The 26,371-nt window shown below is 47.3% G+C and overlaps 1 protein-coding gene across 2 annotated transcripts in view; it reads left to right on the forward strand.

Annotated features, from left to right (window-relative positions):
* Window positions 1-26,371, forward strand: part of LOC138567242 (fibulin-2-like) — a 1,012,531-nt gene that overhangs the window by 972,969 nt on the left and 13,191 nt on the right. For both annotated transcript variants that reach the window (XM_069645241.1, XM_069645242.1), the window contains 3 exons: window positions 10,384-10,503; window positions 14,203-14,331; window positions 16,515-16,638. In XM_069645241.1, the coding sequence (XP_069501342.1) occupies window positions 10,384-10,503; window positions 14,203-14,331; window positions 16,515-16,638 (373 nt within the window). The remainder of the gene's footprint in view (window positions 1-10,383; window positions 10,504-14,202; window positions 14,332-16,514; window positions 16,639-26,371) is intronic.

A 26,371-nucleotide genomic window follows, 5' to 3' on the forward strand; every position in this document is an offset into this window, starting at 1 on the left:
CTGTCTCCTCTTCACGACCCCCCCATCTTTCCCCTGAATAGCAGACCGGGTAATCGTACATTTTCCTCTGGAGATCCCTCCGTGACATATCTCATCCCCTCTCTTCCCTCCCCTCCCCCCGCCGTCCCGCCTCCTACCCCTCCTATGTCTCATGGTGGGTCTCATGGTGGCCTCAGATGTTTAGATATGCACAGGTTATTCAACAGCTGACCCCAGTCTGCTGTTACCCCTTCTTCATCTGTTGGGTCTCGATTAGCCTGTACGATCTCCAGTTCCGCCATTCCCCGGACATCCCCCTGCCACAGCGTTACTGATGGGCCTTGTGGATGTTTCTAGGCAATAGCCATTCAGCGTTTAGCCAAAATCAATAGGCACCTCACCCACTTATGTCTCTTCCCTTCTGAAAGAATTCTCCACGACCTCGGCGGTAACCCTTAAATCCGGCGGTAGCGCTATTACCGCTGGATTTAAGGGTCCCCCGAATCAGGGCTTTGGCGGATTTCGGGAAATCCGCTGAAAATTTGCGCTATTACCGCCGCCGGGAAATCCGCCGGCGGTAAGAGCGCGAATTTTCCCCATTGAGCCCAATGGGGAATGGGGCATTCCCGAATGGGCTCAATGGGGAATGGGGACTTCCAAGTCCGCCCAACTCGTGATCCTGCGCTATTAGCGCCGGGGGCTATGGCGGTCGCGCTAATAGCCCCCGCGCTAATAGTGTTAGCGTTACCGTCGAGGTCGTGATCAGGCCCATACTCTTGGGTTGCATTCCAGCCTTGTCCCGAACAATTTGTTTATCCCTTTGACAACCTTTTCCCAGTATCTTGCTATAATTCTGCATTCCCAGACCATGTGCCTGTGTCCCACTGGGCCCCTCCCACATCTCGGGCACTCATCACTTAGGGTCCCCTTCAGCACTCAGAGCCTAGTTGGGGTCACATACACTCTGTGTAGCAAATTAAACTGAACCAATTGAAATGTAGAGCTCTGTGACACCTTTTGGACCTACTCCCAGATCTTTATCCATTCCTTTTCAGATATCTGGGATCCACCATCTGCTTCCAATTTACCCTTCACCTTCAATTCCTCCCGGGGTACCTCCTCTTGTAGGGCCCCATATATGCGGGAGATTTTCGCCTTTCCCCCTGCCTGCTCCAATAATACTTGCAGTAACGGACTGGCCCTTGGTTCAGTCTTTGATACTTGAGGGATGAGTGGAATGCATAGATGGAAGTGCAATATAAATCATTAGTGCCGTACCACTAGTTCTTTTGATTTTTACAGAGCTAACTTTAAAGGAATGGTTCGGTAAAAAAATGTTATTGCCCCTACGGGTCGGCCATGTGTTTTTAAGCCTAAGTCGCTCGATTTTAGAAACATTTCCTATGGACCCTACCCGAGTTTTCGTCCATTAAACACACGCGAAAACAGGCAGTAGGGCGCCGGCCTTTTCTGATAATCCTATCTTTTCCCCGATCGCCCTGGCTGACCTGCTTTTGCGGCACTAAATCATATCCCCCGCCCCTGAGCCTGTCATCAGCAGATGCGTACCGCCCATTTCACAACACCAAAGCACGTCTCGTGTCAACATTCGCTGCGCTTCAGCTAATAACGTGTCACCATGGAAATGGCAGGACACCTCTTTCCTCAATAAGTATAAACAGACAGTTTCACAACACACAGCAGCAGATTTTCGATTCCATTCCTCTCTCTGTGTTACTTTGAGTATTCTGTGACTCGTTTCTGTGCTCTGGTCAGCTACCTTTGTTGCTTGTAGCCCGTGTGAACAGATACCAGTACCACCGCTATAAATTATTTTAGTTTATTTAACACACAATGGGCCTCATTCCGAGTATGGCGGTAAGGGATAGCGGCCACCAGTAACGAGACCGGTGGCGGTATTCCCTTACCGCCATACTCTGAGTTCCCTCTGCGCCCTCGCCCTTAACGCCTGCTTTGAGCAGGTGTTAAAGTCGAGGGCGCAAAGGGGCCTGCAAGCCAATAACGGTGACCGTAATGAACGGTCACCGTTATTTGCATCTTCCCCATTCCCATTGAGCCCTATGGGGGCTCATTTGGGAATGGGGAAGAGCCTTGGTGAATGGGGAATCACCGCCCTGCCAACCTTGGAATGGGGCGGTGATTCCGCCATCCACCAAGGCGCTGCCGGTCTGGGTACTGCGTCAACCAAGGCGTTAATAGCGCCATTGGTTAGCGCCGTACTCGGAATGAGGCCCAATGGCTACAATAATGACCTACATGTACGAGCCCGAGTATACCGAGGAGGAACTACTGGAAAGGGAAACACGCGAAAACGATGGGTCTTCGGACGGCAGTTGGGAGGACGATTCAACAGCTGAAGAGCCTGGACCTAGTCGCATGGACGGTGTTTCCACCTGGTGCACATACAATCGGTGCAAGCTAATGCCAACCGAGGACAAGAACCGCTGTGTTGTGAAAACTCGGGATGCGTGGCCTACATTTCGGAAGGCGAGCCACGACCGCAATGCATCACCGAGCTGCCAGACTTCAGGGCAGCCTGCCTCACACGGTCCGTATTGTGGATAATGATGGTGCTTATGCGCGAACTTCGCACAACTGTTCGTCCTCGTAATCCGAGTAACGAGTAAGTATACTCTGCTTGTCATGCCACTTCTATTTCATGGTCTTCTACTATATCCAAAATTACATATACATATCATTGTAACGCATGAAAGTCGTTCAATAGTGTGCAGTGTCTAGATAGCATTTGTCCAAGCAGAATGCCATTAGTTACAAGAATTTTCATTGACAACAAATGTTTATTAAACTTATCTTGGTCATTTAAAAACAGTTTGTTTCATTCCTTTTCACAGGTGGTACAGGCTGGTGGCCTATCGTTCCTTTACATAGTGGCTTCACGGGAGGCTTGGACACCGCATTCAAAGAGTAATACCTGCCTGTGCCGTTCGTGCCATAAGAGAAACGTTCCCGAGTGACAGCGGTCAGTACTTTCTCTCACTGTGCTGCAACCTGACCTGTACAATGTGTAAAGTTTTGTATTTTTGTGTCATCAAAATAAGATACAAAATAAAACACCACATATATTTTAACAACGGTTGTTTCGATTTTTTAAATGAATCAAGTGTGTATCCATTCAAGGATGTATGTCAGGCATCTGTGCTCCGAATGGGTGAAGGTCAGGTCGCTGTGAAGCAGGGTGGTCACTATCTAAGCTAACATAACATATTCTCAATAATGCATGCAGGTATTGAGGACACGTTTGTAGAGATGAACGAGCTATGTGCTTAGTTCAGGCTGGTTCACATGCAGGACAGTGATCAAAGAGGAAGAGTGATGTGTTACATTTATTAGCTGTTGCAAATTCCTCTGGAGTTTTCCAGTCAGAGTGGGAACGAGGGTGGGGGCCATGTGCTGTGCTCAGTGAGGCCTGGTCACCAAGATGGATTGGAAAGGGGGTACAAAAATGGATGCCCCGTGTCCTGCTCAGACGTCCCATCTACGCGAATGTCAACCAAAGTTAACATCACATAAGGGCAAGGGGCGAACCCACTACTGGAGGCACTTGGTCCGAGTTTCTACTGAGAAGTAAAGGATGAGAGGGGCCTGATGGCCCCTCGCTCCCACACACTTGCCTGCACGCCCCAGGCCCATCCATCCCACCCCCTCTATCAAAGGCGGTTCGCACCCGGGCATGAGCGCTGGCATGGGGGGCTGTCACGGGCGCAAACGGCCAAGGTGCCAAACAGCATGTACACTTCAAAAGGTATCCCACGCCCAGGGGCCATCGCTTACATGGCCTCCTCAGACCCCGTGTCTCCAGGCAGGCCTCCCCTGAGGCAGGCCGCCCCAATGCAATCCACATAAGTGTGTCTCCATTCACTAGTCTTCCTGTGCCTTATCTGCACACCCCAGGCCCATCCATCCCACCCCCCTCTATCAAAGGCGGTTTGCACCCGGGGATGAGCGCTGGCATGGGGGGCTGTCAAGTGCGCAAACGGCCAAGATGCCAAACAGCATGTACACTTCAAAAGGTATCCCACGCCCAGGGGCCATCGCTCACATGGCCTCCTCAGACCCTGTGTCTCCAGGCAGGCCTCCCCTGAGGCAGGCTGCCCCCCTGCAAACCACATAATACCACGACATACACATGTAATTCATTCACAAACACACCCCTGTTTCTAATACTTTATAAACCACTTGATATGTCTCATGAGAACATCTTTGTGCTTTGCAAGTCAACTCCTGAACCTTCTAACTGAGAAGCACTGAGATCTATGCTAATCTGCTCATCGTCGTGCTATCTGTGACCGCTTCGAGAAAACTCGTCAGTGTGCTACCTGTGGCCATCTATCTGTTCTCCTGCAACATACTGCTCGGCCTGCTGAATCCAACTGTTTGTTGGTCAAGGTAAGGCCATGTATCTATCTATCTATTTGCGATTACAGTACCCAATAGAGCTATGGTCATTGGTCTCATTGCTATTGACTTGAGTTTCAATTGTTATTCTATCAATAGATCTATTTATTTTCATCTGTGTCAATTGTCATCGATTTGCATCCTTCGGGGGTCCAGTCTATAATGTAAGCATGTTTCCTTTTCGTGCAAGACAGAACATCCAAGGGACGAGTCACATGTTCAGAGTTTAGTCACATAATTTAAAACATTTCTGTAACTTATGCAAATACTAAGCCGCACATGATGAACTAGTATAGTTCCGGCGACCAAAACAAACCTTGCATTGAGCATGGTATGGTTCATTTAATTTTTTATGACACTTTTTATTCATCAAGGTTTTATAATAATCTTGATATTTACTTTTCAGAATTTTCAACAATGCCTGCCTGTTCGATTAGCGGTTGCCCTTCGAAGACCCATGCTAAATCTGAAGGCACTACAATGCATGTATTCCCGAAAACTGTTGATCGAATAAGAGAATGGGTCATACATTGTGGATATCCACTGGATGAGCTGGAAAGTAGAGTCCAACAAGTCTTAGAGGACAAGAGAGGTGATCGATACCGCATCTGCAGCCGGCACTTTTCCTCGAACATGTACGCCACATCTTGGGTAACAAAGAAGAATAAACGGCGAACGACACGAAAATTGCTCGCAAACGCTATTCCAACTCTATTTGTCCACATTCCGCCACTGGTGAGTCAAGTGTCTGGATTTAGCTTTAGGCCTTGCGGTACTGTGTAGGTAGCCAAATGGATTAATTGATATTTTAGGTGTTGTGTCCCTTATAATACTCCCTTGTAATACTTTCGATATTGATATGAGTGTATAGCTTTTTGATAAATTATTTTTCGATTTTATAACCCCCAAAGGAAATCTATTTATGGGCACAGGGAACTGTACTATATTGCGCATTTTCAATAGCATTATTCTCAAGTATTCTGTCGGTTTACATGGCAATTTTTTAATATTTGCATTTCATCATCAAACAATAATTTACCTTTACAACTGCTTGACTATCCACTGTATCTGGAGCAAGAACATTCTACATCTGTGACGTGCCCGCAGTTATCAACCACTTCTAGCGCGTATCAGGTAATCATACTTGGCTATTCCGCTACAGACTTGTTTTATGCATGTCAAGTAATAGTTTTTATGTATCGTGTGATTATTTTACCAATTGTTTGGTTAGTGCTTTCCAATTGATAAACACCTTAGTTGTCATCCCCTGGTGTTTGTTTTCAGTTATAATTAGTGTTATCATACTAATGCAAGAACTGTCTTTCAGGGAGATGCTGAAGCGTCCACCACATTGACAACAGCCCTAGATGTTCTTCAGCAGCACGAGGTATGGATACTGATGGCTCCATCGACCGTGATCATCAGGACTGGAACACTTTTCGTTTGATTCTTCTATACCATGTTTCATTCGTGGTTAGCCATTGATATGTACCTGTGCGGTCGACCCCAAGTGTGTGTTGTGTTTTCAATATTGTAATCCTTAGTAATGCAAATACTATGTTTCAGGCGGTTGTTGAAGCGTCAACCCACGCACTTGATGCGGAGCCTGACATTCAAGTAATTTCAGGGGAAGCGGGACCATGCGGTTACGCATCGGCGCAACAGCTTTTGGCAGCGCACACCACATTTACAACATCCATAGATATTCTTCAGCAGCACGAGGTATGGATACTGACACCTCCATCGAGCGTGATCATATAACGTGATTCCATTTGCTATACTTTCTTCCCTATTAACGCAAGTACTGTGTTTCAGGGAGACGATGGAGCTTCCACTACAATCACAAGATCCCATTTAGATGATTCAGATGTAAAGAAACCGGAGAAATAAGTCGATTAAATCTGATCATATTTAAATATTCCTTGATTCTTTTAGACAATGCAACATTTGTGGTTATCTCTTTATATGTACATGTGCCGTCGACCCCAAGTGTGTGTTATGTTTACAATATTGAAAACCATACTAACGCAAGTACTGTGTTTCAGGGAGTTGCTGATGCCTCCTCTTCAATACAATCATTCGTGGCAGTCCATGCAGAGTCAGAGGTATGGATACTGACAGCTCCACCGAACTAGGTCATCAGAGCTCGAATACTTGTCGTTTGATTGTTCCACACAATGTTTAAATCGTGTTTCGCTATTGAGATGTACCTGTGTGTTCGTCCTCACGTGTGTTTTATGCTAACAATATTTTGATACACAGTAATGAAAATACTATGTTTCAGGGAGTCGATGGAGCCTCATTCCGTGCTGTCTATGCGGATACAGAAAATATAGTCGTTGCAGCGCAAGAGGAAGGGGAGACATGCGGATACGAATCGGAGCAACAGCGTGCAGATGTTGAAGGTCGAGTCAAAAAAGTTGCAAAGAAAAGAAACAAAAATAAGGTTATTAACAAACAGTTCATAACTTTAGACATTTTTTTGTGCTGGGGACTATTTTATGTTTTTTCCAGTCAATTGTACTATACTTTATCTTGTGTTTAAACTGAACATCCCTTTTCCAATCTAGCCTCTAGTTACCCATGGGTGTCCGAACTATACATACACAGACAGTGAAGCGAATGAGAGATGTTGCTTGTCAGACCATTTACACTATGGAGAAACTATTAATTCAGACGCCGCGTGTTGAGACTAGAGATGCTCATATCCAATGGCCAGAACATGAAATGAATGTGTCCGGAGAATCCAGCAAAGTTGTAAAGGACCATTGCTACAGTTCGACCGCACCACCACAACAACATGATACTGGATGTATTGAAGATAGCTCTGAAGTAGTCGCAGATCAATTCACACAATCTACACCCGCCAAAAAATTGCCACCAAAAAAGCTTCGACATTGTTGTGTTCTCCCATCAATGTTGAAGTAGCAGATGTTGAAATGACAGAGAATGAACTAGCAGCAGCATTCACCGACGCATCAGAACTTGATAGCAGCGATATTTCTTTCAAATGTGTGGTATGTCCTCACCGTCACAGGCCGAAACAACTTTGATGCCGGATGACAGTCTAATGAAAGAGGGCAAATACATAGTATTCGACAGTTGTTTGATGAATATTATAAGTATGCTGAAATGTGGGCATTCCGTTAGAGGGAAAGTATGTGGGAAGCCATTGATTCATGTCACTTGTCAAAAAAAAGGCAGTAACGTCAAAATAAATGCCGCCTGTAGATTAAATCATACGTTCTCATGGTCTGCACAACCGATGCTGGGGAAACAGCCAGCAGGCAATCTACTGTGTGCAGCTGCATCACTTTTTAGTGGGTCCAGTTTTAGAAAGTTAGAGTCTTTCTTTCAGTTTTTGGGACTCCATTTCATTTAAAAAACGCAGTACTACAAATATCAACATGATTATCTGTTTCCAGCCATTAGTGATGCTTGGAAAATTGAACAATTGTCTCTAGCAAGTACATTCGAAGGCAAAAGATTCAGGCTAGCCGGCAATGGACAGTGCGACAGCCCTGGATTTTCTGCCAAGTACTGCACCTACCACTTTCAGGACATGGATAGTAAGAAAATTGTGAGTTCGGTGGTCGTGCTGGTAACACAATGTACATCCTCAGTGGCCATGGAGAAACTAGGATTTATAAAATCAGTGGAATATCTGCAATCAAGGGGAATGCACATCGACCTCATAGCCACGGACAGACATGTTTAAATTGCCAAGACAATGAGAGAGCAGTTCCCACATATTAAACATCAATTTGACGTATGGCATCTTGCTAAATCAATCAATAAGAAAATCTCGGCTGCAGGGGAAAAAAAAGGGTTGGAAAGTATTTCAGAGTGGTCCCAGTCTATCAGCAACCATCTTTGGTGGAGCTCCAAAACTTGTGAAGGGTCAGTGGAAATACTACTTGAAAAATGGCGGTCAGTGATGCACCACTGTACCAACGTGCACCGCTGGTCAGAAAACCTACATTTCCACCAATGTGAACATGGCCCTTTGTCCCCAGTGGAGGCACGGAAGAAGAAGTGGTTGAATCCATCTTCACCAACGCACAAAGCCATTGAGAAGATTGTTTTCGATAAAACTCTATCAAGAGATTTGAGGGGACTGACAGAATTCTGAAACACAGGAGGTTTGGAGGTGTTCCACAATATGTGCCTAAAGTACAGGCCAAAGCACTTGCATTTCAGCATACAGGGCATGAGACATAGGACTCTACTAGCGCTCTTGGCCCATAACAAGAATCTCGGCCGTGAACAATCTAGGACTAAGGGTAATGTAAGGATGCCTCGCTACACTAAGGCCTTTTCTAAAAGAAGTAAGCAATGGGTGATCAAACCAGTCTATGAGGAAATGGAGTTCGACAAAATCGAGCAGGGGTTCTGTAAGGAGGTGTGGCTTGATGGCCAGCAAGGGGCTTTCGATAAGTGCCAGCAATCCCCGCCAGGAATCACTTTGCATCATTACCCGATGAGCGAAGCCGGCCCTTTGAGTTATTTTCCAGCTTTGCCGGTGGATCTTTATTTATGTATTTATGTATTTATTTATTTATTTATTTATTTATTTATTTGAGCAGAAGAAATGACTGGGCCATAGCAGAATCAAGGAATTTTACTACAAGTGGTGCATATGAAAAGCAGGCAGAGCTTTGGAAAGGTCAGCCACGTCAGGCGTACGTGACATGTGTGTAACTATCCCACAGCCTTTGGTGCTGTTCAGAGGCCCTGGCCTATCAAAACCTCTCCCTATTTTCCATAACCGGGTCTTACTCTGAAGAGGTGACTATACATGTATGTTCAGGAGTTGGCTGGAGTTAGGAAGGATGGGTTTGATAGCAGCGTAGAGTGACGAATCAATGCCCCACTGATGGGCACTGGAAGGTTTGTAACAGGCTATCCGTGAAGACCCCTGGGATTAGCAAAGAAAGGCTCCCGGGAAGTGTGAGGGGGCGCTGTGAGTGATGCAGCCGGGCCGCTGCCAGGGGCACTCCAAGGGTCATTACACCCTAACTCATTTGTACACAGACCCCACGTAAAATGAGGGCAAAATTAACGTGTTTATTGCCACAAAGGCACCCCTGGCTGCTCCTCTGCTGATGTGTGCTTATGGAGTGCAAAAATAGTTTTTGAAAACCCGAAATTAAAAAAACAATCGATTTAGAAAGACCGCTCAGAGTGATTTCAGATGTCTTTCTAAATCGAACTGTCACGTCCCGGCTGCACACGAGTGTGCGGGGCTGAGAGGAGCGTCAGAGCCCACAAGATGAGTCTGGGACTCTCAGGTGAGTGGCTTTGTGTGTGTGTTTGTTTGTGTGTGTGTCTGTGTGGTGGGGAGAAAGGAGGGAGGTTGTTAACGGGCAGGGGGCATATGTCTGCGTATTTGTGTGTCTGTTTATGTATGTGGTGGGGGAGGCAGGCAGCGGCTGAGGCAAGCCTGGAAGGTTGAGGAGTTGAACCCCCCACAGCAACGTGATAGTTCGTCTTTTTGAGGCCTGCCCAAAGTAGGCCAGAATAAATCAGTCTTTTTGGTATGCTACCTTCAAAAAGCAGACATAGCACATAGAACCGATGTGTGCTTTAGATGAACACCTCGAGCACACATGCCAACCCTCCTGATTTAGGAGGGAGACTCCTGTTTTTTTCTATCAAAAATGTTGATATTTTTTACTTTCTCCCTCCTAAACTAATTCTTACCCTAATGCAATCCAATGGGAACACTATTTTCTTCTGCTTGTGTGACAACATCTCCCTCCCAGGCAGGGGTTGACTGGCCTATAAGGAACTCTTTTGTGCGGTAGCCTATTTAATTTCCAAATGTTCTCATCAGAAAAGTGTTGCGATTGCTGAAAATGTGTAATGTGGGGACTACTGAAAAGAAATGGGACGAACAGGGATGTGTATGATAGGGGGATATGATAGTAGTCTGCCATGGCTGAAACTCTGTTCTCCTGTCTGCAGATGTCAACGAGTGTGAGAGCGCCCCCTGCCACCAGGAATGCACCAATGTTGACGGATCCTACCGCTGCCTTTGCAGGCCGGGATACGTGCTCAGCTCACTGGACCAGGTCACGTGTGAAGGTGAGACGCTGCGTTGTTACGTTGGATCAGGAAGGTGATCGAAGGTAAAGAAAATACAGGCCGGTAAAGGGGCTGTGCCTTGTGCAATGAGTCATGCTTCCTGGAGATAGCCCAACGTGGCCACAGAAAGAATAAGAAATCTCAGAACTGGTATGACTGCTTTAGAAATGCTCCAACAACTAATTACTGCACCACAAAACGAACCCGCGTTTAATAACCGATTACCAAATTACAGAGCATCTACATTTCATGGCACTCTGCTTTCTAGGTGATTGGAGCTGCCAATGGGGCAGTTGGTTCACATTTGAGAATGAACATGTGTGTCCCAGAGGCAACAAAAGTGTTCAGTGCAATTTCTAGAGAGTTGGATATGCATCTAATTTGGAATATTTATAAAGCACAGAGCAAGCCCTGTATGCGCCCATTCACTTCTATAGGGACTCACCCGCCAAAAGCAAAATCAGGTGTTTTGCGACACAAAAGGTTGGGAGCTATGATGATAAGCTGGGGAGCACAAGTAGTTGGTTGGTACCGTTGGCTCAACATTTGTGCTGGTGGTGGCTAGGCATTTAAGCTGCCAGTCTGTGAAGGTAGGTGTTGCACCAAGAGGTGTTTTTTGAGTTGTAGGTCTAGCTGTAAGGTCAATAGTCTTCCAAAGTCACGCACGGCGAAGGTTCGTCTCCCAGTCTTCTCTTATATGGATGTAGGCATCATGTGGCCCAGGGTAAGACTCTAGATTGGCGGAGGGTAGTACTTGGGGCACATCCCTGCCAAGGGATGCCAACTGAGAACACCCGTTCTGGGGAGACTCCATTGTTCTGGTGTCCGGTATTCGGACAGTGTCTGTGCTTTCCTGGATGTTTACTGTTTGGGCACCTCAACAAGGCCAAATGCTTTTTTCGTGAGACTTTAGCAGGTGGTGGTGGCCTACATGGCCTTGAAGAGGTGTAGGGTCTGCCTTTCCAGGCCCCTTTATAAGGAATGGCAAGTGGGTAGTGTGGCATCAGCTGCTCAGGTCGCTGGCAAGTAGTGTTCTTTTTCAGGAGGGTTAAAGGAAGACGACATGTCTTAGTCAAGGTAGGCGAGGGGGATGTCAAGGAGAAGGTTCTGCTGGGATGTGGGTTGATAATGTATGTCAGGGGTATGCTTGCCATGTGTCTGTTGACTTTGTGGTATGCTAGGATGTTGGTGAGGCAATGGCGCAACACCATTGAGCTGACCGGGCTTCAGCCCCCTCCATCCCTGAAAATGTTGGGCTATGTTGACTGGACTCGGCTGACCTTCAGAGCCGTGGCCGGAGAGAATGGGACACAGATGTTAAACGGCTCCTGGGCTTCGCTGTTAACAAAGGCCCTGCAATTACTAACATAAAGCATTTCACTGTTAGCACCTGCATTCATATGTATACATGTTTTAGGCAATTTAAATCATGATGTGGGGGTTAGTGCTTGCATGCCAGGCGAGTGATTGAAAGGGTATAGAGGGGACAGGAGACCGCTCATTCTCACAGCAGTCCTTAAGTGGGTGCTTTCAGACTTAAAGGAGAGTGTTAACGGCCTGTAACATTGAAGCTGCATTACCCTAGTCCCATTACAATGTGTAAAGAAGTTAGATGCCCCCACACAAATAAGTTTGCCCCTCCCCCACCGTCTCTGAAATTAGCACCTCTCCCAACATTTGAAAGGCTTCACTCCCCCCACTCCCCACTCCTGAAATGTAGGTTTTGTTGCGCCCCGGTGGTGAGGTCAGTGGGTGTTAAGTGTTGGATGGAGCAGCATGTGGGAGTGTACTGCAGAGGACTTGGGGATGTTTGCGGATTGCTTGTAAAGATGAACATTGTATCTGTTTTTTGAATCTCATGAATGATAAATGTCTTGATGGCTTTGCATGTTTCTTCAAAGGCAGCAGAGATGTTCCAGGCAGGAATTGATGCTTGCTTTAGTGTTTGGGCTTTGGGAGGATCCACTCATTCTTCAGGGGAGTGAGTCCTGCGGTCAGTTGGGATCTGCACCCGCATTTTCTCTAATGTTGCAATGTATGGCTAGTAGTCTCTAGTCATCTTTAAAAGTGTTAGGGGGCAGATTCTCAAATAACAGCGCAAACGAAAGATGCACACAGAATGCGATTGATTCGTCTGCTCTTTTTCAGAAATGCTCAGGTCAGGTCCCCTTATTCACAAAGGTGACCTGAGCATTTCTGGAGGAGCTGGACGGTGGCTCATAGATGCACAGCCCCCCTTCATGCATTAGTGTCGGGATTGCGGCTCCCAGGAACCACCTGGTTGCTAAGAGCGCATTTCTCCGAAAAGGGCCGGCAAAGGACCTGTCTCATTGCGGGGTGGAAAAGCTAGCTGTGGTTTAAGCCGTGGTTGAGAGGTCAGAAGTGACCCTACCATAATTTTTGCCTCCTCCTGTGCCTGTCCTGAACAGACGCATGGGGAAGACCCTCGTTTCTGGGCATTTTAAAGCGCATCCCATTTGTGAATTCGGGATGGGCTTGTAAATGCACTGAAACGCCCCCTTATTTACGCAAATGCGCAAAGGAGGGAAAGGGCATGTGAATGAACTTATGTAAAATGCGCTGCCACTGTACTGGGCATAAGTGATCAGGTGCACTGCACATCTCCTTATTTGCGCCCAAACATTTTTTGAGGCTCTGGACTTTATTGTTCAATGGTGCGAGAGATGCATGGTGCTTTGTCTGCCCTTGGAGGAAAGAGTAGATCACCCATGTGTTGTTTAGTAAGACATTCTACCATGGCGTTATTGATCCATTCCATGGGCTACACCGGGGGTGACGGCCCGGCAGCCCAAGCTAACGGCCCGAGCAACGCAAGGGCGGTTAATGGGGCCCCGGGAACGTTACCCTCCCCCCAGTGTAGCCTGTAGAACAAGTTAATAATGTGTGTGTCGTTTTAAAACTGTAATCATCTAAGGATGAAGTGGCATGTGAGCTGGTCTGTGTGAGGGTGAGAAAAGTGGTAGTAGAGGATTTCATTGGAATTGAGGGTGGTGGGAGGATTTGTGGATGGCGAGCACTCTGCCGCCAGTTGTGCAGAGTTAGGCCTCTTGTTGTTGAGAGTTGGAAAGGCTGCGGAAGCCAGGTCTATGGCTCAGTGGACTAATACATCCACTACAGGGACCTGTGTTTGATCTCATGGTCACAGGTTCACTCGGCCCCTCATTCTGAGGTCGATAAAATGAGTACCATTAATTTGGGTAACAATAAACATCTGTTATTTGTCAATAGTGCCAAGGTGTGCTCTAACTATTTTTAATTTAATTTTAATTGGTTATTCAGAACACGCTTAATACCCAGAGGTTACTAAGCGCAGACCTGGGGATCGAACCTGTGTTGCTCCGCATCGTCTTGCTTCCAAGGCGAGCACGTTGCCCCTGAGCTATCCTCCCGAGAATTGCCCTTGAGCTATCCTCCCGAGACAAAGCTCTACAAATACACCTGTGATGTGAGCCTCGTATGGTAATGAAAACGGTATTTTGGTTATGAGTGGGAATCGTGCCTGCCATGTCAGAGGTATGCATTCTGGAGAGTAGGGATTCACGAGCATGAGGTGTTGAAAAATTAAAAATGTGGTAGTGTAAAGGGAAGATGCTGTAAAGTAACGTGTCCCGCGGAAAGTAAGTAGCTTGCAAGGAGCCAGTGTCTCTAATACCCCGTGCTCTTGTCTCTCATGTACAGATGTCGACGAGTGTGCGGCCAGTGGGGGGTCCATGTGCTCCTATCACTGTGTAAACAGCCTTGGCAGCTTCCAGTGCACCTGCCCATCTCATGGCTACACCCTCACCCCGAATGGCAGGAATTGCAGAGGTGAGTACTTCGAAGGCGGTGAGCACTCAGAGGAAACGTGACTAAAGAAAGGGGAGGTGAATACCAATGAGCAGATTAGCATGCGAGGAAAGGTGAGGACTAAGGGCGAAAGTGATTATTCAGAAGGAGGCTGGACTCCGGTCGAAATTGAGGGCTTACGTCCAGCAGTGAGTGCTCAGGGAGTGGTGAGTGGGGTGTCAGGTAATATTGTCCCCACCAATAATATTGCCATGTATATGGTCGTGGGGTAAGGCCATAGGCGATATTATTAGTGGGGATAATTCATGGGGTTATTGGGACTGGTAGTTGCGGGGATGTTCCCCGCACCATCAACAAAAACTATGAGGGTTGCAGGGGTGTCCCCCGCAGGTTACATGGCTTAATATTGCCGGAAAAATATAGCGATATTTATGTATGGCGATATTTTTGCGGGGTTATTAACACATGGAACCGTGAGTGGTCAGTGTGGAGGCTAGTGCTCAGTGAGGTTCCTACAAATGGAGTTTGCCTGCCTGTAGACATGTCTATTCTTTTCTAAATCTGGACGTTTGTCAATGCTGGTCTATGCCAGGGCGAGGCATTCTTCTTTCTGCAGTATGACCTAAGGGGTGTCCATTCTACTCTATACCATGAGATTCATCCATTCTGCTCTGTACCTGGAGGGGAGGGTTGTTAGTTCTACTCCTCACCCTGGTCATTGGAGGTTCTGTTCCATTGTAGTTTAGTTATATGTATCGAAGTATGGCGATAAATTAGATTTGTCCCCTATTCCCATTGATTGGTAGATGTGACTAAATCAGGGCTGCATACGCTCTAAGTACTGTCCCACAGCGTAATTTGGAAACACCCATTCCCTGCCCGTAAAAAGGATTCCAGCAATGGACTTACTATAAGATTCCCCTGGCCCGCAACAACAGAAATGCAATGATGCATCCAGGTCATTTACTAACCATGTATGAAAGCAATTAAATGGCGCGAGTCATCTCTTCACATCTGTGGTGGATTCAGGGCTAAAATACAATCGGATTTCCTGCCTCGAGGGTTGTTCTTTATGCTCTAGCCCTGGAGGTGTGGCCAATTCCATCCTGGTCTAGAGCCTGGAGGCTTGCTTAATGGAATCTACCCTTGGAGGTGTGGCCATCCTGGTCTAGACCCTGGAAGCTTGCTTAATGGATCCATCCCTGGAGGTGTGGCCAGTGCCAAACTGTTCTAGACCCTGGAGGCTTGCTTAATGGAATCTATCCCTGGAGGTGTGGCCATCCTGGTCTAGAGCCTGGAGGCTTGCTTAATGAAATCTATCCCTGGAGGTGTGGCCGTCCTGGTCTAGGCCCTGGAAGCTTCCTTAATGGAATCTATCCCTGGAGGTGTGGCCAATGCCATCCTGTTCTAGACTCTGGAGGCTTGCTTAATGGAATCTATCCCTTTAGGTCTGGCCAATGGCAGCCTGTTCTAGACTCTGGAGGCTTGCTTAATGGAATCTATCCCTGGAGGTGTGGCCATCCTGGTCTAGACTCTGGGGGCCTGCTTAATGGATTTCTGTACCTGGGTGTCCCTAGGGGTTGCCAGTCCAGCACTTTCTTCATCTGCAGAGTTGTCTGCACTCTGGAAGTGCCTGCATTTCACGCTAAACCCTGAGCTACTCCATTCCGCTCTGTACCCTGAGCTTTTCCCGTTCAGCTCTCTATCTATGGCTTTCAGCCTGCCCCTCAATTCCCCCAGATCTCAACAAGCTGCCACCCACCTGTGTATGCACCCATGCTTGTCTTCAAGTGGGAGGTTTGCCCTTTATGCTCACTGTGAGGGCCAGCGTTGGGCTGCTGTGTGTATGGCTTTGTCATTTGGTTAATCAGTCTTGGGCAACATGAAGCCACCCAGACGTGATGGCCTACAACTCCCTTCAGACCTAGCTTGCATGGTCAATGGTGAGGGATCATGGGTGTGGAAGGCCAACACATCTGGAGGGTCGCATCTTGCCCACCACTGAATTCCAAGTAGATTGGCAGGAACATGTGTCACATGGCAGAATTGTTTTCCGATGTCGGTATTTGTTGTGGGGGTTGGGGGAGGCCGTACGTGTTTGTAATGGAACTAACTGTAAGGGAATTTAATTTAGTGGGTCAGATGAGTCTGTTCTGTTGCTGCCCCCCCTTGGCGAGTTATATGTTGGCACTGTCCTTCTGCAGATCTCGACGAATGTGCCCTGGGCACCCACAACTGCTCTACCTCGGAGTCCTGCTTCAACATCCACGGTGGCTTCCGCTGCCTGTCGTTCCCATGCCCACAGAATTACCAGAGAGCTGATGACACGTAAGTAATGCCACCTCAGTGGGAACATCACACTCACTCTATCAAGTAATGGTGGCGAGCGTGACACCCTGGGGCAGAACTGGTGAGTCCTGGGGGGCTGGATGTCCATTACTGAGAACCAGCAAAGAGACAGGGTGAGAACCACAGAGAGGGAGACAGAGCAACGGGGAGGAGTGTGACGTAGTGAGGGGGGTAGGAGGAGAGAATGGCAAGAAGGGGCAGCGTGCACAATACGGTGTCCCAAAAAAACAGAATCTCTATAATAACAGAGTAGATGCAAGAGCTAACAAAATCACCCCAAAACAATGATTCCCTCCCAGGACTCGACTTCGCCTCTAAATAAGGTCTTGCAAAAATTAGATTGGCCAAGTACTCAGGCAAACTCTAGACAGGGACCCACTGTCCAACACCACACATCCCAAAGCCCCCCAAAATCCAGGCAAACTCTAGACCTGAACTCACTGTCCAAAACCACACACCCAAAGCCCCCCAATATCCAGGCAAACCCTAGACCTGAACTCACTGTCCAATCCCACACATCCCAAAGCCCCACAATATCCAGGCAAACACTAGACCTGAACTCACTGTCCAACACCACACATCCCAAAGTCCCCCAATATCCAAGCAAACCCTAGACCTGAACACAAACACTATACCTGAACTCACTGTCCAATACCACACATCCCAAAGCCCCTCAATATCCAGGCAAACCCTAGACCTGAACTCACTGTCCAGTCCCACACACCCCAAAGCCCGCCAATATCCCGGCAAACCATAGACTTGAACTTACTGTCCAAAACCACACACCCACAGCCCCCCAATATCCAGGCAAACCCTACACCTAAACTCACTGTCCAACACCACACATCCCAAAGTCCCCCAATATCCAGGCAAACCCTAGACCTGAACACAAACACTATACCTGAACTCACTGTCCAATCCCACACATCCCAAAGCCCCCCAATATCCAGGCAAACCCTAGACCTGAACTCACTGTCCAGTCCCACACACCCCAAAGCCCGCCAATATCCAGGCAAACCCTAGACCTGAATTTACTGTCCAAAACCACACACCCACAGCCCCCCAATATCCAGGCAAACCCTAGACCTGAACTCACTGTCCAATCCCACACATCCCAAAGCCTGAAATAACTGTCCAAACCCACACATCCCAAAGCCCCCCAATATCCAGGCAAACCCTAGACCTGCACTCACTGTCCAACACCACACACCCAAAGCACCCAAATATCCAGGCAAACACTAGACCTGAACTCACTGTCCAACACCACACAACCCAAAGCCCCCCAATATCCAGGCAAACCCTAGACCGGCACGCAAACACTAGACTTGAACTCACTGTCCAAACCCACACATCCCAAAGCCCCCCAATATCCAGGCAAATCCTAGACCTGAACTCACTGTCCAAATCCACACATCCCAAAGCTCACCAGTATTCAGGCAAACCCTAGACCTGAACTCACTGACTTAACACCAGATTTACCAAAGCCCCCAATATCCAGGCACACCCTAGACCTGAACTCACTGTCCAACACCACACATCCCACAGCCCCTTGCTTTAATCATATTCAATGGCCCATGCATTAAAGACATCACCAAATCTCTGAAGAACATTCACTTTTTCATGGACCCTCATCAGGCGCACCTTGCCTCCTTCATCACAGCAAACATTGGCTAAAAACCTGGGACTGACAAAACAGCTTCAACAATGTTTGGTTGCATCAGTTGCAATACCGAGTAACTACCTCCTAATTTACAAATCCCTCTTAATGGGCAAACTGATATATGAAATAAACAGTTCACCCTCTAACTGCAGCATCACTGAACTTCACAACATTGCGCGTGGCCGCGTCCCCGCTTTAAGCCACGCAGAAGGGGTATATAGGAGAACACGATCACATAGCCAGTTTAGATGAGTGTAAAACAGGCAAGCCTGTCTTAATGCATGAATTTGTGGCATACAATAGATCTGACTACTACATCCATACACATCTACTTCTGCAGCGCCTGTGTGTCTAGGGCAGCCCTGAAATTGATTCAGTTGTTGCTCGTTCGCAGGTGTCTTAGTGAGATTCCTCCTCCCCTTCCCACCCCTCCGCTGCCTCTTAATAAAGGTAAGCATTGTCTGGAACAACTTGCTGGTTGCGATCTTCCAGCCTCACAAGTACAAGCTGTTGAGTTGAAAAGACCCGGCCCACATGCAAAGTAACAACAAGCATTGGCAATGCCAATAGTTTGGGCTTTTGTGTAGGCATGGGAAAGGCATTTGCCAGTCACTGCCGTAGTGGTGTTAAGTGGCTATTGATGGTAGCAGCTGCAAAACAGTGCAAGTACTTGGGCATCTAGCAGTGTCTGGCAAATGCCTAATAATTATACACAAGCAAAAACTGTTGGCTTTGGCAATGCTTATTTTTACTAGGAATTCAGTGAAGTACACATGTAGTGCTTCTAAATCAAGTTTCAGAAGGCAGACCTCATCAAAAACATTTGTATTACACCAGTAGCAGGTTTACAACTCCAATTAAGTCAACTCTCAGAAGACAGCTTTGAGAAAACATTGGCAGGCACTAGAGTGCCAAGTTTGATGGCATGGCCTTATTAAAGTGAGCTCAAAGAGTTCTTGTGAGGTGTTTTGGGCGGGGATGGGCAGTTACTGGGTGGGAATAGCCATAGGGATTAGCATGGCCACAGACAGTCAATGGGTGGTCAAAAAACAAAAGAACACCTACAAGCTTCGTTTCCCTCCTCATATTCCATTTCTCCCTATTTGTACTGTAATGCAATAGTTTTGGCTTATAGGTGGTGCTAAAGTGCCACCTAACAGGCCAAATTAAAAATGATCCCCAGGACTTTCTGAAATGATGCAACCAGGGCCCTAGGTAAGGTGCTGTCAGACCTTTAAACAGACATCACTAGAGTGGAGTGTGAGAGCATGTCAGATAAGAATACTTGGCAGAGTCTGCTGGTCACCAGCATAGGATATGTTGGGTCACCTGATTTGTTTCTGCTACATGACTGAGGAGTTTTGGAAACAAGTTTCAGAAATAATCGCCCTTGTTCTGGAGAGACATATGACATTGATGCCTTCTTTCTCGAGATGACAGGAGCACAATTCTCTACCAAGATGAATGAATTGCTCACAATGCTCACCACTAAATGTGCTTTTACAAGTTCGAAGATGATCTGAGAATACTCAGTCTGCTTCCCCTTCTTGGACATGGACGGCTGAGACTGTGGCTGGTTGCCATTGACACTATCGCACTAGATCGCTTGATGTTAAGGTCCCCTCCCATCTTCACCACACATCTCACTTGCAGATCTCTGTATACATACCAATAGTGACTATATATGTTTATAGCCAGGATTACATGGTTTCTGGCTGTGTGTCTCTCTGGCACCCACATGAACTCACTCTGGGCCCATGGAATGTCCAGTCCAGTCCATCTATAAAAAATCACATAATTCCCCACTGACCACTTCGTCTCCCACCATCCTGCACACTGGCTGCCTCCTCATCCTACCAAAAAGGCAGTGGTGTGGTATGGATGAACAGCAAAGACAACCCATTAGCCCCATTGTCCCCTCCTACCTTTCTCCCTCCGTGTGTGGCTGCATCTCCATCCAGCACCTCTACCCCACCCCTATCACAGTGCTTCTCATCTTCTGCCCACCCAGCACCCTTAATATTTTATGATCTTGATCCACTATTTGAATCTCTCCCAGAAGGCCTCCTTGACCTCATAATGGGTGACCTCAAACTCTTCAATACGACCAAAACCTCTCAGCTGCAGTTGGACTCCACTTTCTCTGACCACTCTCAACGTCAACTTTTCCCTTATCTTTTAAACATGCTTCTATTATCCTAATTCTAAAGAAATCTACTGCTGACCCTTTGCTTGTCTGAAACTTTGGTCCTATTTCTTTACTACCCTATCTTTCAAAATTAATTGAACGGTTGGTTTACTTCCAAGTTTCTACTTTTGTCTCTAATTCTTCCACAATTGCAGTCAGGCTTTCGCCCTCGTCACTCTACTGAAACTGCTCTCCTTTCGGTTTTGAATTCACTACTCACTGCGCACGACTCTAAACAATCATCTCTTCTTATTCTCTTGGTTCTATCTGCTGCATTCGACACTGTTGATCACTCTCTCTTATTGGCATCTCTCTCATCTTTTGTTTATACGGGTTCTGCTGTTTCTTGGTTTCAATCATATCTGTCTCAAAGAACCTTTCCTGTCTTGTGGGCTGGCAAATCAGCTTATTCTTTTCTGCTTGCTCATGGCGTCCCACAAGAGTCTGTTCTGGGTCTTTTTCTGTGTCCCTCTATACTTCCCCACTTGCTGCGGTTATTTCTTCATTTGGCCTCTCACACCATTTGTATGCTGATGATACTCAACCTTTCCTTTCTTTCTCATCTTTCTCCTTTGATACTCACCAATCTCTCTGCTTGTTTGCCCGCTATTAAATTCTGGCTGTCTACCCACTATCTCACACTCAATGCGGGGAAAACAGAGGTTCTCTTCTTCCCTACTAATACTCTTGCCCCTTCTCTTCCTCTGTCTTTTATTTCGTTTCCGCCACCTCTGCTCCCAATCTCCCCTGCAGCTCGAAATTTGGGGCTTCATCTTGATTCTACCCTTTCCTTTACAGATCATATTTCTTAAGCATCACGAGCCTGCCGCTACCATTATATATAACATCTGCAAAGCCCGCTTTTTTCTCACTTTTAAAGCTTCAAAACTGTTGATTTTCTCTTTGATCTTTTCTCAACTCTTTTGCCGTTCTACTGCTCTCTTTGGTCTCCCAATTTCACGTCTTGCTCCTCTGAAATCTGTTTTCTAATCGCCTTCTCTGTATTCTCTCCTTTCGTGATTCAATTTCCCCTTCTCTCATTACTCTTGGCTCGTTGTCTTTCCACTACCAACTTAAATGTAATTTTCTATGTGTCGTATTTAAGAGAATGACTAAGGTAACGCGACCAGCACCAAACCCTAATCATCCAAACACAAACACGGTACCAGAAATCCCACACACAGCGGCCCCCTATGCCCTGGAAACCTCAACAAATAGGAACCACACACAAAGGGAACCATTCACAGGCCAAGACGGACCACGTAGAAAATGCCAACGTCACACTAACTCCATGACAACAACATGCCACAAACCTCGACACAACTCACCAAGTCCCTCGATTCTCACCCTCGAGGACTAAAACAATAAACTCTGCACTTACGCCTGTCCTGAGCTGCCCCTCAGAACCTAGGGCTGCCACCCCTAGCCACACTATTGTTAGATAACACTAACACAACTACCTAACCATCTTACCCTCCTATGCACTAAACACCTTCCACTCCGGTCTGCCCCCCGGAGTATCAGAGCTGCCCCTCTGAGCACAAACCAACCGCCCACTAAACGGAGCAACAACAAATGCCCAACAACAACCGAGGGACCTACACAGCACAACTCTGACTGCAGTACCACGAAGAACCGCACCCACAATATGGCTCCACTACCACTAAACCGTTGGCCATATTCTCTCTCTTACGGTACACCACCTCTACACATCAGTAAGATAACCTGATTTACCAAACTAGGAATCAGGAGGTAACTGCACAACCACAGATCCAACATAGTAACCTACCCCAGTCCAAAACCAGGTACTCTGGAAACATTGGCAAAGCCAAATAAAGCCTCAACCATAGCGACCTACCTAGGCCTCTAGACTAAGCGCTACAGAACAAAAAGAAACTCAAATATATACTCAGGTATAGCGACCAAACTGTATTTTAAACCTAACGCTATGAAACACGACGGCACAATACTGCCCTGAGAACAACACCCATAACGACCTACCCTGATATTGCACCAGGCACTATGACCACAACAGCACTACATTAACACCAACCACAACACTCGGAATCAGGGACGACTGAGATACAAAAATACCATAGCGAACTACACCAGCGCCAAACCAAGCTGTGGAATAACAGACAAACACTGCCTTGAGACACACCACAAATATAGTGACCTACCCCGGCGCTTGACCAGGCACTACATAAACAGAACAAGATTATGGAAACAGGCACACCAAACACCCTGAACACCACATGGGCAATCAAACTCAAAGTGCAGAACAACATTATGGAAACAGGCACACCAAACACTCAACCCATGACCATACACACAGCGACCTACCCCAGCATCAGAACTGGGCATTATGGCAAAACAACACCTAACAGTCAGACTGCTCAACACACACCCTAACACACAGACATAGCAATCAACCCTGGCACTAGACCAAGCACTAGGAATCCCCATGCAGTAATAAACACTCGACCTCACACGTGCACCACGCGACCCCACACGTGCACCACTCATTGTACCCTCACCCATACACAACAACAAGCATACAAAACAATGAGATTTATAACATTACACACTGCATGGAAAAAAAACATTCAGGTGCATATGAATCAGAAATGTCATGAGGACACTGGGAAAATTCACGCGCCGGTTGACCTGGAATAGCACACTGCATGAAAATAAATGTTCCACGCTGCAAGAAACTTATGTCCCAGAACACTCAGTTCACGAGTGGCACCTCGCTATGAACAGGTGCAGTGCTGGACACCTGCCTCCAATTAATGGACACCTTCCTCCAACTCCCCCTCACACACCAAAGGAGAGGGGTAGAAAACCCTAAAGTTACATCTCTGAGAAAGGACATTAGCTCCACGGAAGGCCACAACAGAACACCTCACAGGCACAAGACAACGGCCTTTAATAACATACCCCTAACACTACTCCCAAGGACTTAAAATGGGGACGCCATGTACCTTTCCCTCTAACATGGGCCACAAAATATACTCTCTCATATCCACACATACGGGCCGAAACACTAACTTGGTATGAAAGTCCCATAGCCACACCGTGCCGCAGGTACGTTCCAAACTCTATTTGCGCAGACACATTCCAAACACCATTTGATCAGAACGGAATCTGCGAACATTATGGGAAAAATGCTCCAATGAAATGACACGCTTGTGTAGGTCACTCAACCAAAGCCAGTTCAATCCCAGTGATAAGCTCCCTCTCTGAAGTGAGTTATAATCCCAGAGATACGCTCTACCTCAGGTGCGTTCCTGTTCACTTCCGACCAGCGTAGAACGAGGCTTGAAACGCAGAAAACAATAACCACTGCCACGTGACCCCGCTGGAACGCCTCTCCCAGCCGTGACGCAACCAGTAGGCATGGAGTCGCCGTCCCAGCAACTTCACCGGGGCTACCACCAACTTCTTCCAACAGGCAGGCGCACGTCAAGCACCCACACGGGTCGCACTCTCTCCTCCAGAGCACCGTGGGCGACATGCGGCAATCTCCGTCACCTATATGCAACCGAAGCCATGGGGAAAGAAATCGCTCCCCAAGCCCCAACACGGGAGGGGGGGTGCCAGATTGTTAGCCCCCTGCAACGAGGCATCACTCGGCTCGCACCTCGCCATGGACAGAGACAGTCCGCTCCGCGACACCGCACATCGCCATGTAGGTAGTCGACCAGGGAGGTACCCACGGCTGCATCATGCCCCTCAACAGCCACCGCAGCCGACAACCAGGTGCAAGTCTGTAACGGATGTAGGCTCTTCCTAGTAAAAGGAACACCAGCCAGATTGTCGGCCCTGCAGCACCGTCACCACGACAAATCGGCCTCCTTGACTCCAACTGGCCTCAAAGAGCCAACGCTGCCCCCAATGCAACGCGAGGCGTTCATGGCACGAACCTCACCGGAGAACCATGCAGGGGCAATGAACTCCACACGGCAGGCCAACTGGATAAGAACCGCCTGGGACTTCCTCGGGGGTGGTGTTCCAGTAGAGCTGCACCCCCGCCAGCAGCGCCGATGGCTTGGCAAATCCACCTACCATCCCATCCCCGTCGCCAGTGTAACAAAGTGGATGTCCTGGACACCAAGGTAAGTTTATGGTGATTTATTGTCCTGGTCTTGTTCTCCATCAGGTTAAACACAGGGATGGTAGGGGACACTGAAGACACAACTTCACAAGGGAAACACCGGGCCCACCCCCACACCCATACTTCTCAGCTCACTGCTTTTTCTCTGTCTCTAACGATCCCTAGTAGAACTGCCAACACCAACATTCCACCAGCTCATGACATCACACACAGCTGCTCTCTAAGCCAGATTACAACATCTCTCCATGGCTTTGCTCTGGTATCCTTGTATATCCCTTCTCGATCTCTGCATTCTTCTTCTCAATTTCTTCTTGTGCCTCCTCAGCTCCCATGTGCTCAATCTCGCTTTCATTCTTTTACTCTTCTAGCTCTTTTACACTGGAATGCTCTCCCTTACTCTCTTTGCTCTATATCTGTCTGTCCTCTATTTTGTAAGTCATTAACGTCTTATTTTCTCCAACTTGCTCAACATGATTGATTGTTTTCATTGACTATGCATACTTACTTTAATTGTACCGTATTTCATTTCTCTGTTCAGAGCCTTGGCTTAAGGCGCTATATAAAATATAAATAAATACAAATACAAAATCAATCTGCGTGACTTTCCCATCCATACTTATGGCAACTCTGTAGGTTTTATCTTCATATCCTCCTCGTCCAAATCCTCCCCTCTCTCTCTATTGACTCCTCTACTTCCAAAAACTCACCTATCAACTTCACCAGCTCTATTCCCCCTCCAATCATGCTCCCCCTCCCTCATGTATCACCATAGGAAAATTCAGAATTGACTCTATGATCTCCTTCCTGGCCCAAGACAAGATTTCCCTTCAAGCTCCCTTGACCCCGCCGCCCACCCTTTTGGCTATGCCTTCAATCAGTTCAACATCACAATGGCTACCCGCTTGAACTATTACTATCCTCCTTTATCTCCTCCCGCACACCTGGACTCCAGCATGATTTCTCCAGCCATCGAACAGCAGAGAGCAACCGTCCAGTGCCATTGCAAAATTCCTTCCCTCGCTCATCTTACTGTATTACGAAGGCTCTATCCCTGACCACAAGCTACATCTCCACTCTGACAAATCCCCATGCCAAACCAATTTTATTTCACTTCTTTGCTCAAGCCCTCACATGATATCCATGGCCCATCGGGCTATGCCCTCCCCCACTTTCCAAAACCACTCCTCATCCACCTTTCCCATTCCAATGATGACTTTGCCTCATAGTTCTCCTCCGAATTCACCAAAATGTGCAACACACTGCTCCCACCCCTCCTTCCTTCTCATCACACCATCTCAACCAGCCCACTTTCCTAACCATCCCTCTTCACCCCACCAAACTCATATCTACCCTCTGCTCATCTTAACTATCCTGTGCACCTATTGATCAATTTGCACCCCAGATCTTTCAAGAACTGGCCCCTCTCACTTTGAACTATCACTCCTCTCCCTTCCCTCTGTCTCTTAAAAGTTACCTTTCCAGACTGCAACAAAGTAACAATGGTCATACTGATAATTAAAAAAAAACACTACAGAGCCCAACACCCCTCCTGCTATAGACCTGTCCCTGTTCTGCCCCATCACTCCCAAATCATTGAGAGAGAGGATTTTAAAGATCATCAACTACCTTAAGGCACATATGTGACCCTCTGCAATCTGGATTCTGGAGTAATCACTCCACTGAAACTGCTCTCACTCATATCTGCAACTTCCTGACCTCTTCCCAACACTCTCATCTCTCCTCCAAC

Source organism: Ambystoma mexicanum, chromosome 2p (assembly GCF_040938575.1).
Source record: "Ambystoma mexicanum isolate Mex_15411 chromosome 2p, UKY_AmexF1_1, whole genome shotgun sequence".
NCBI lineage: Eukaryota > Metazoa > Chordata > Amphibia > Caudata > Ambystomatidae > Ambystoma > Ambystoma mexicanum.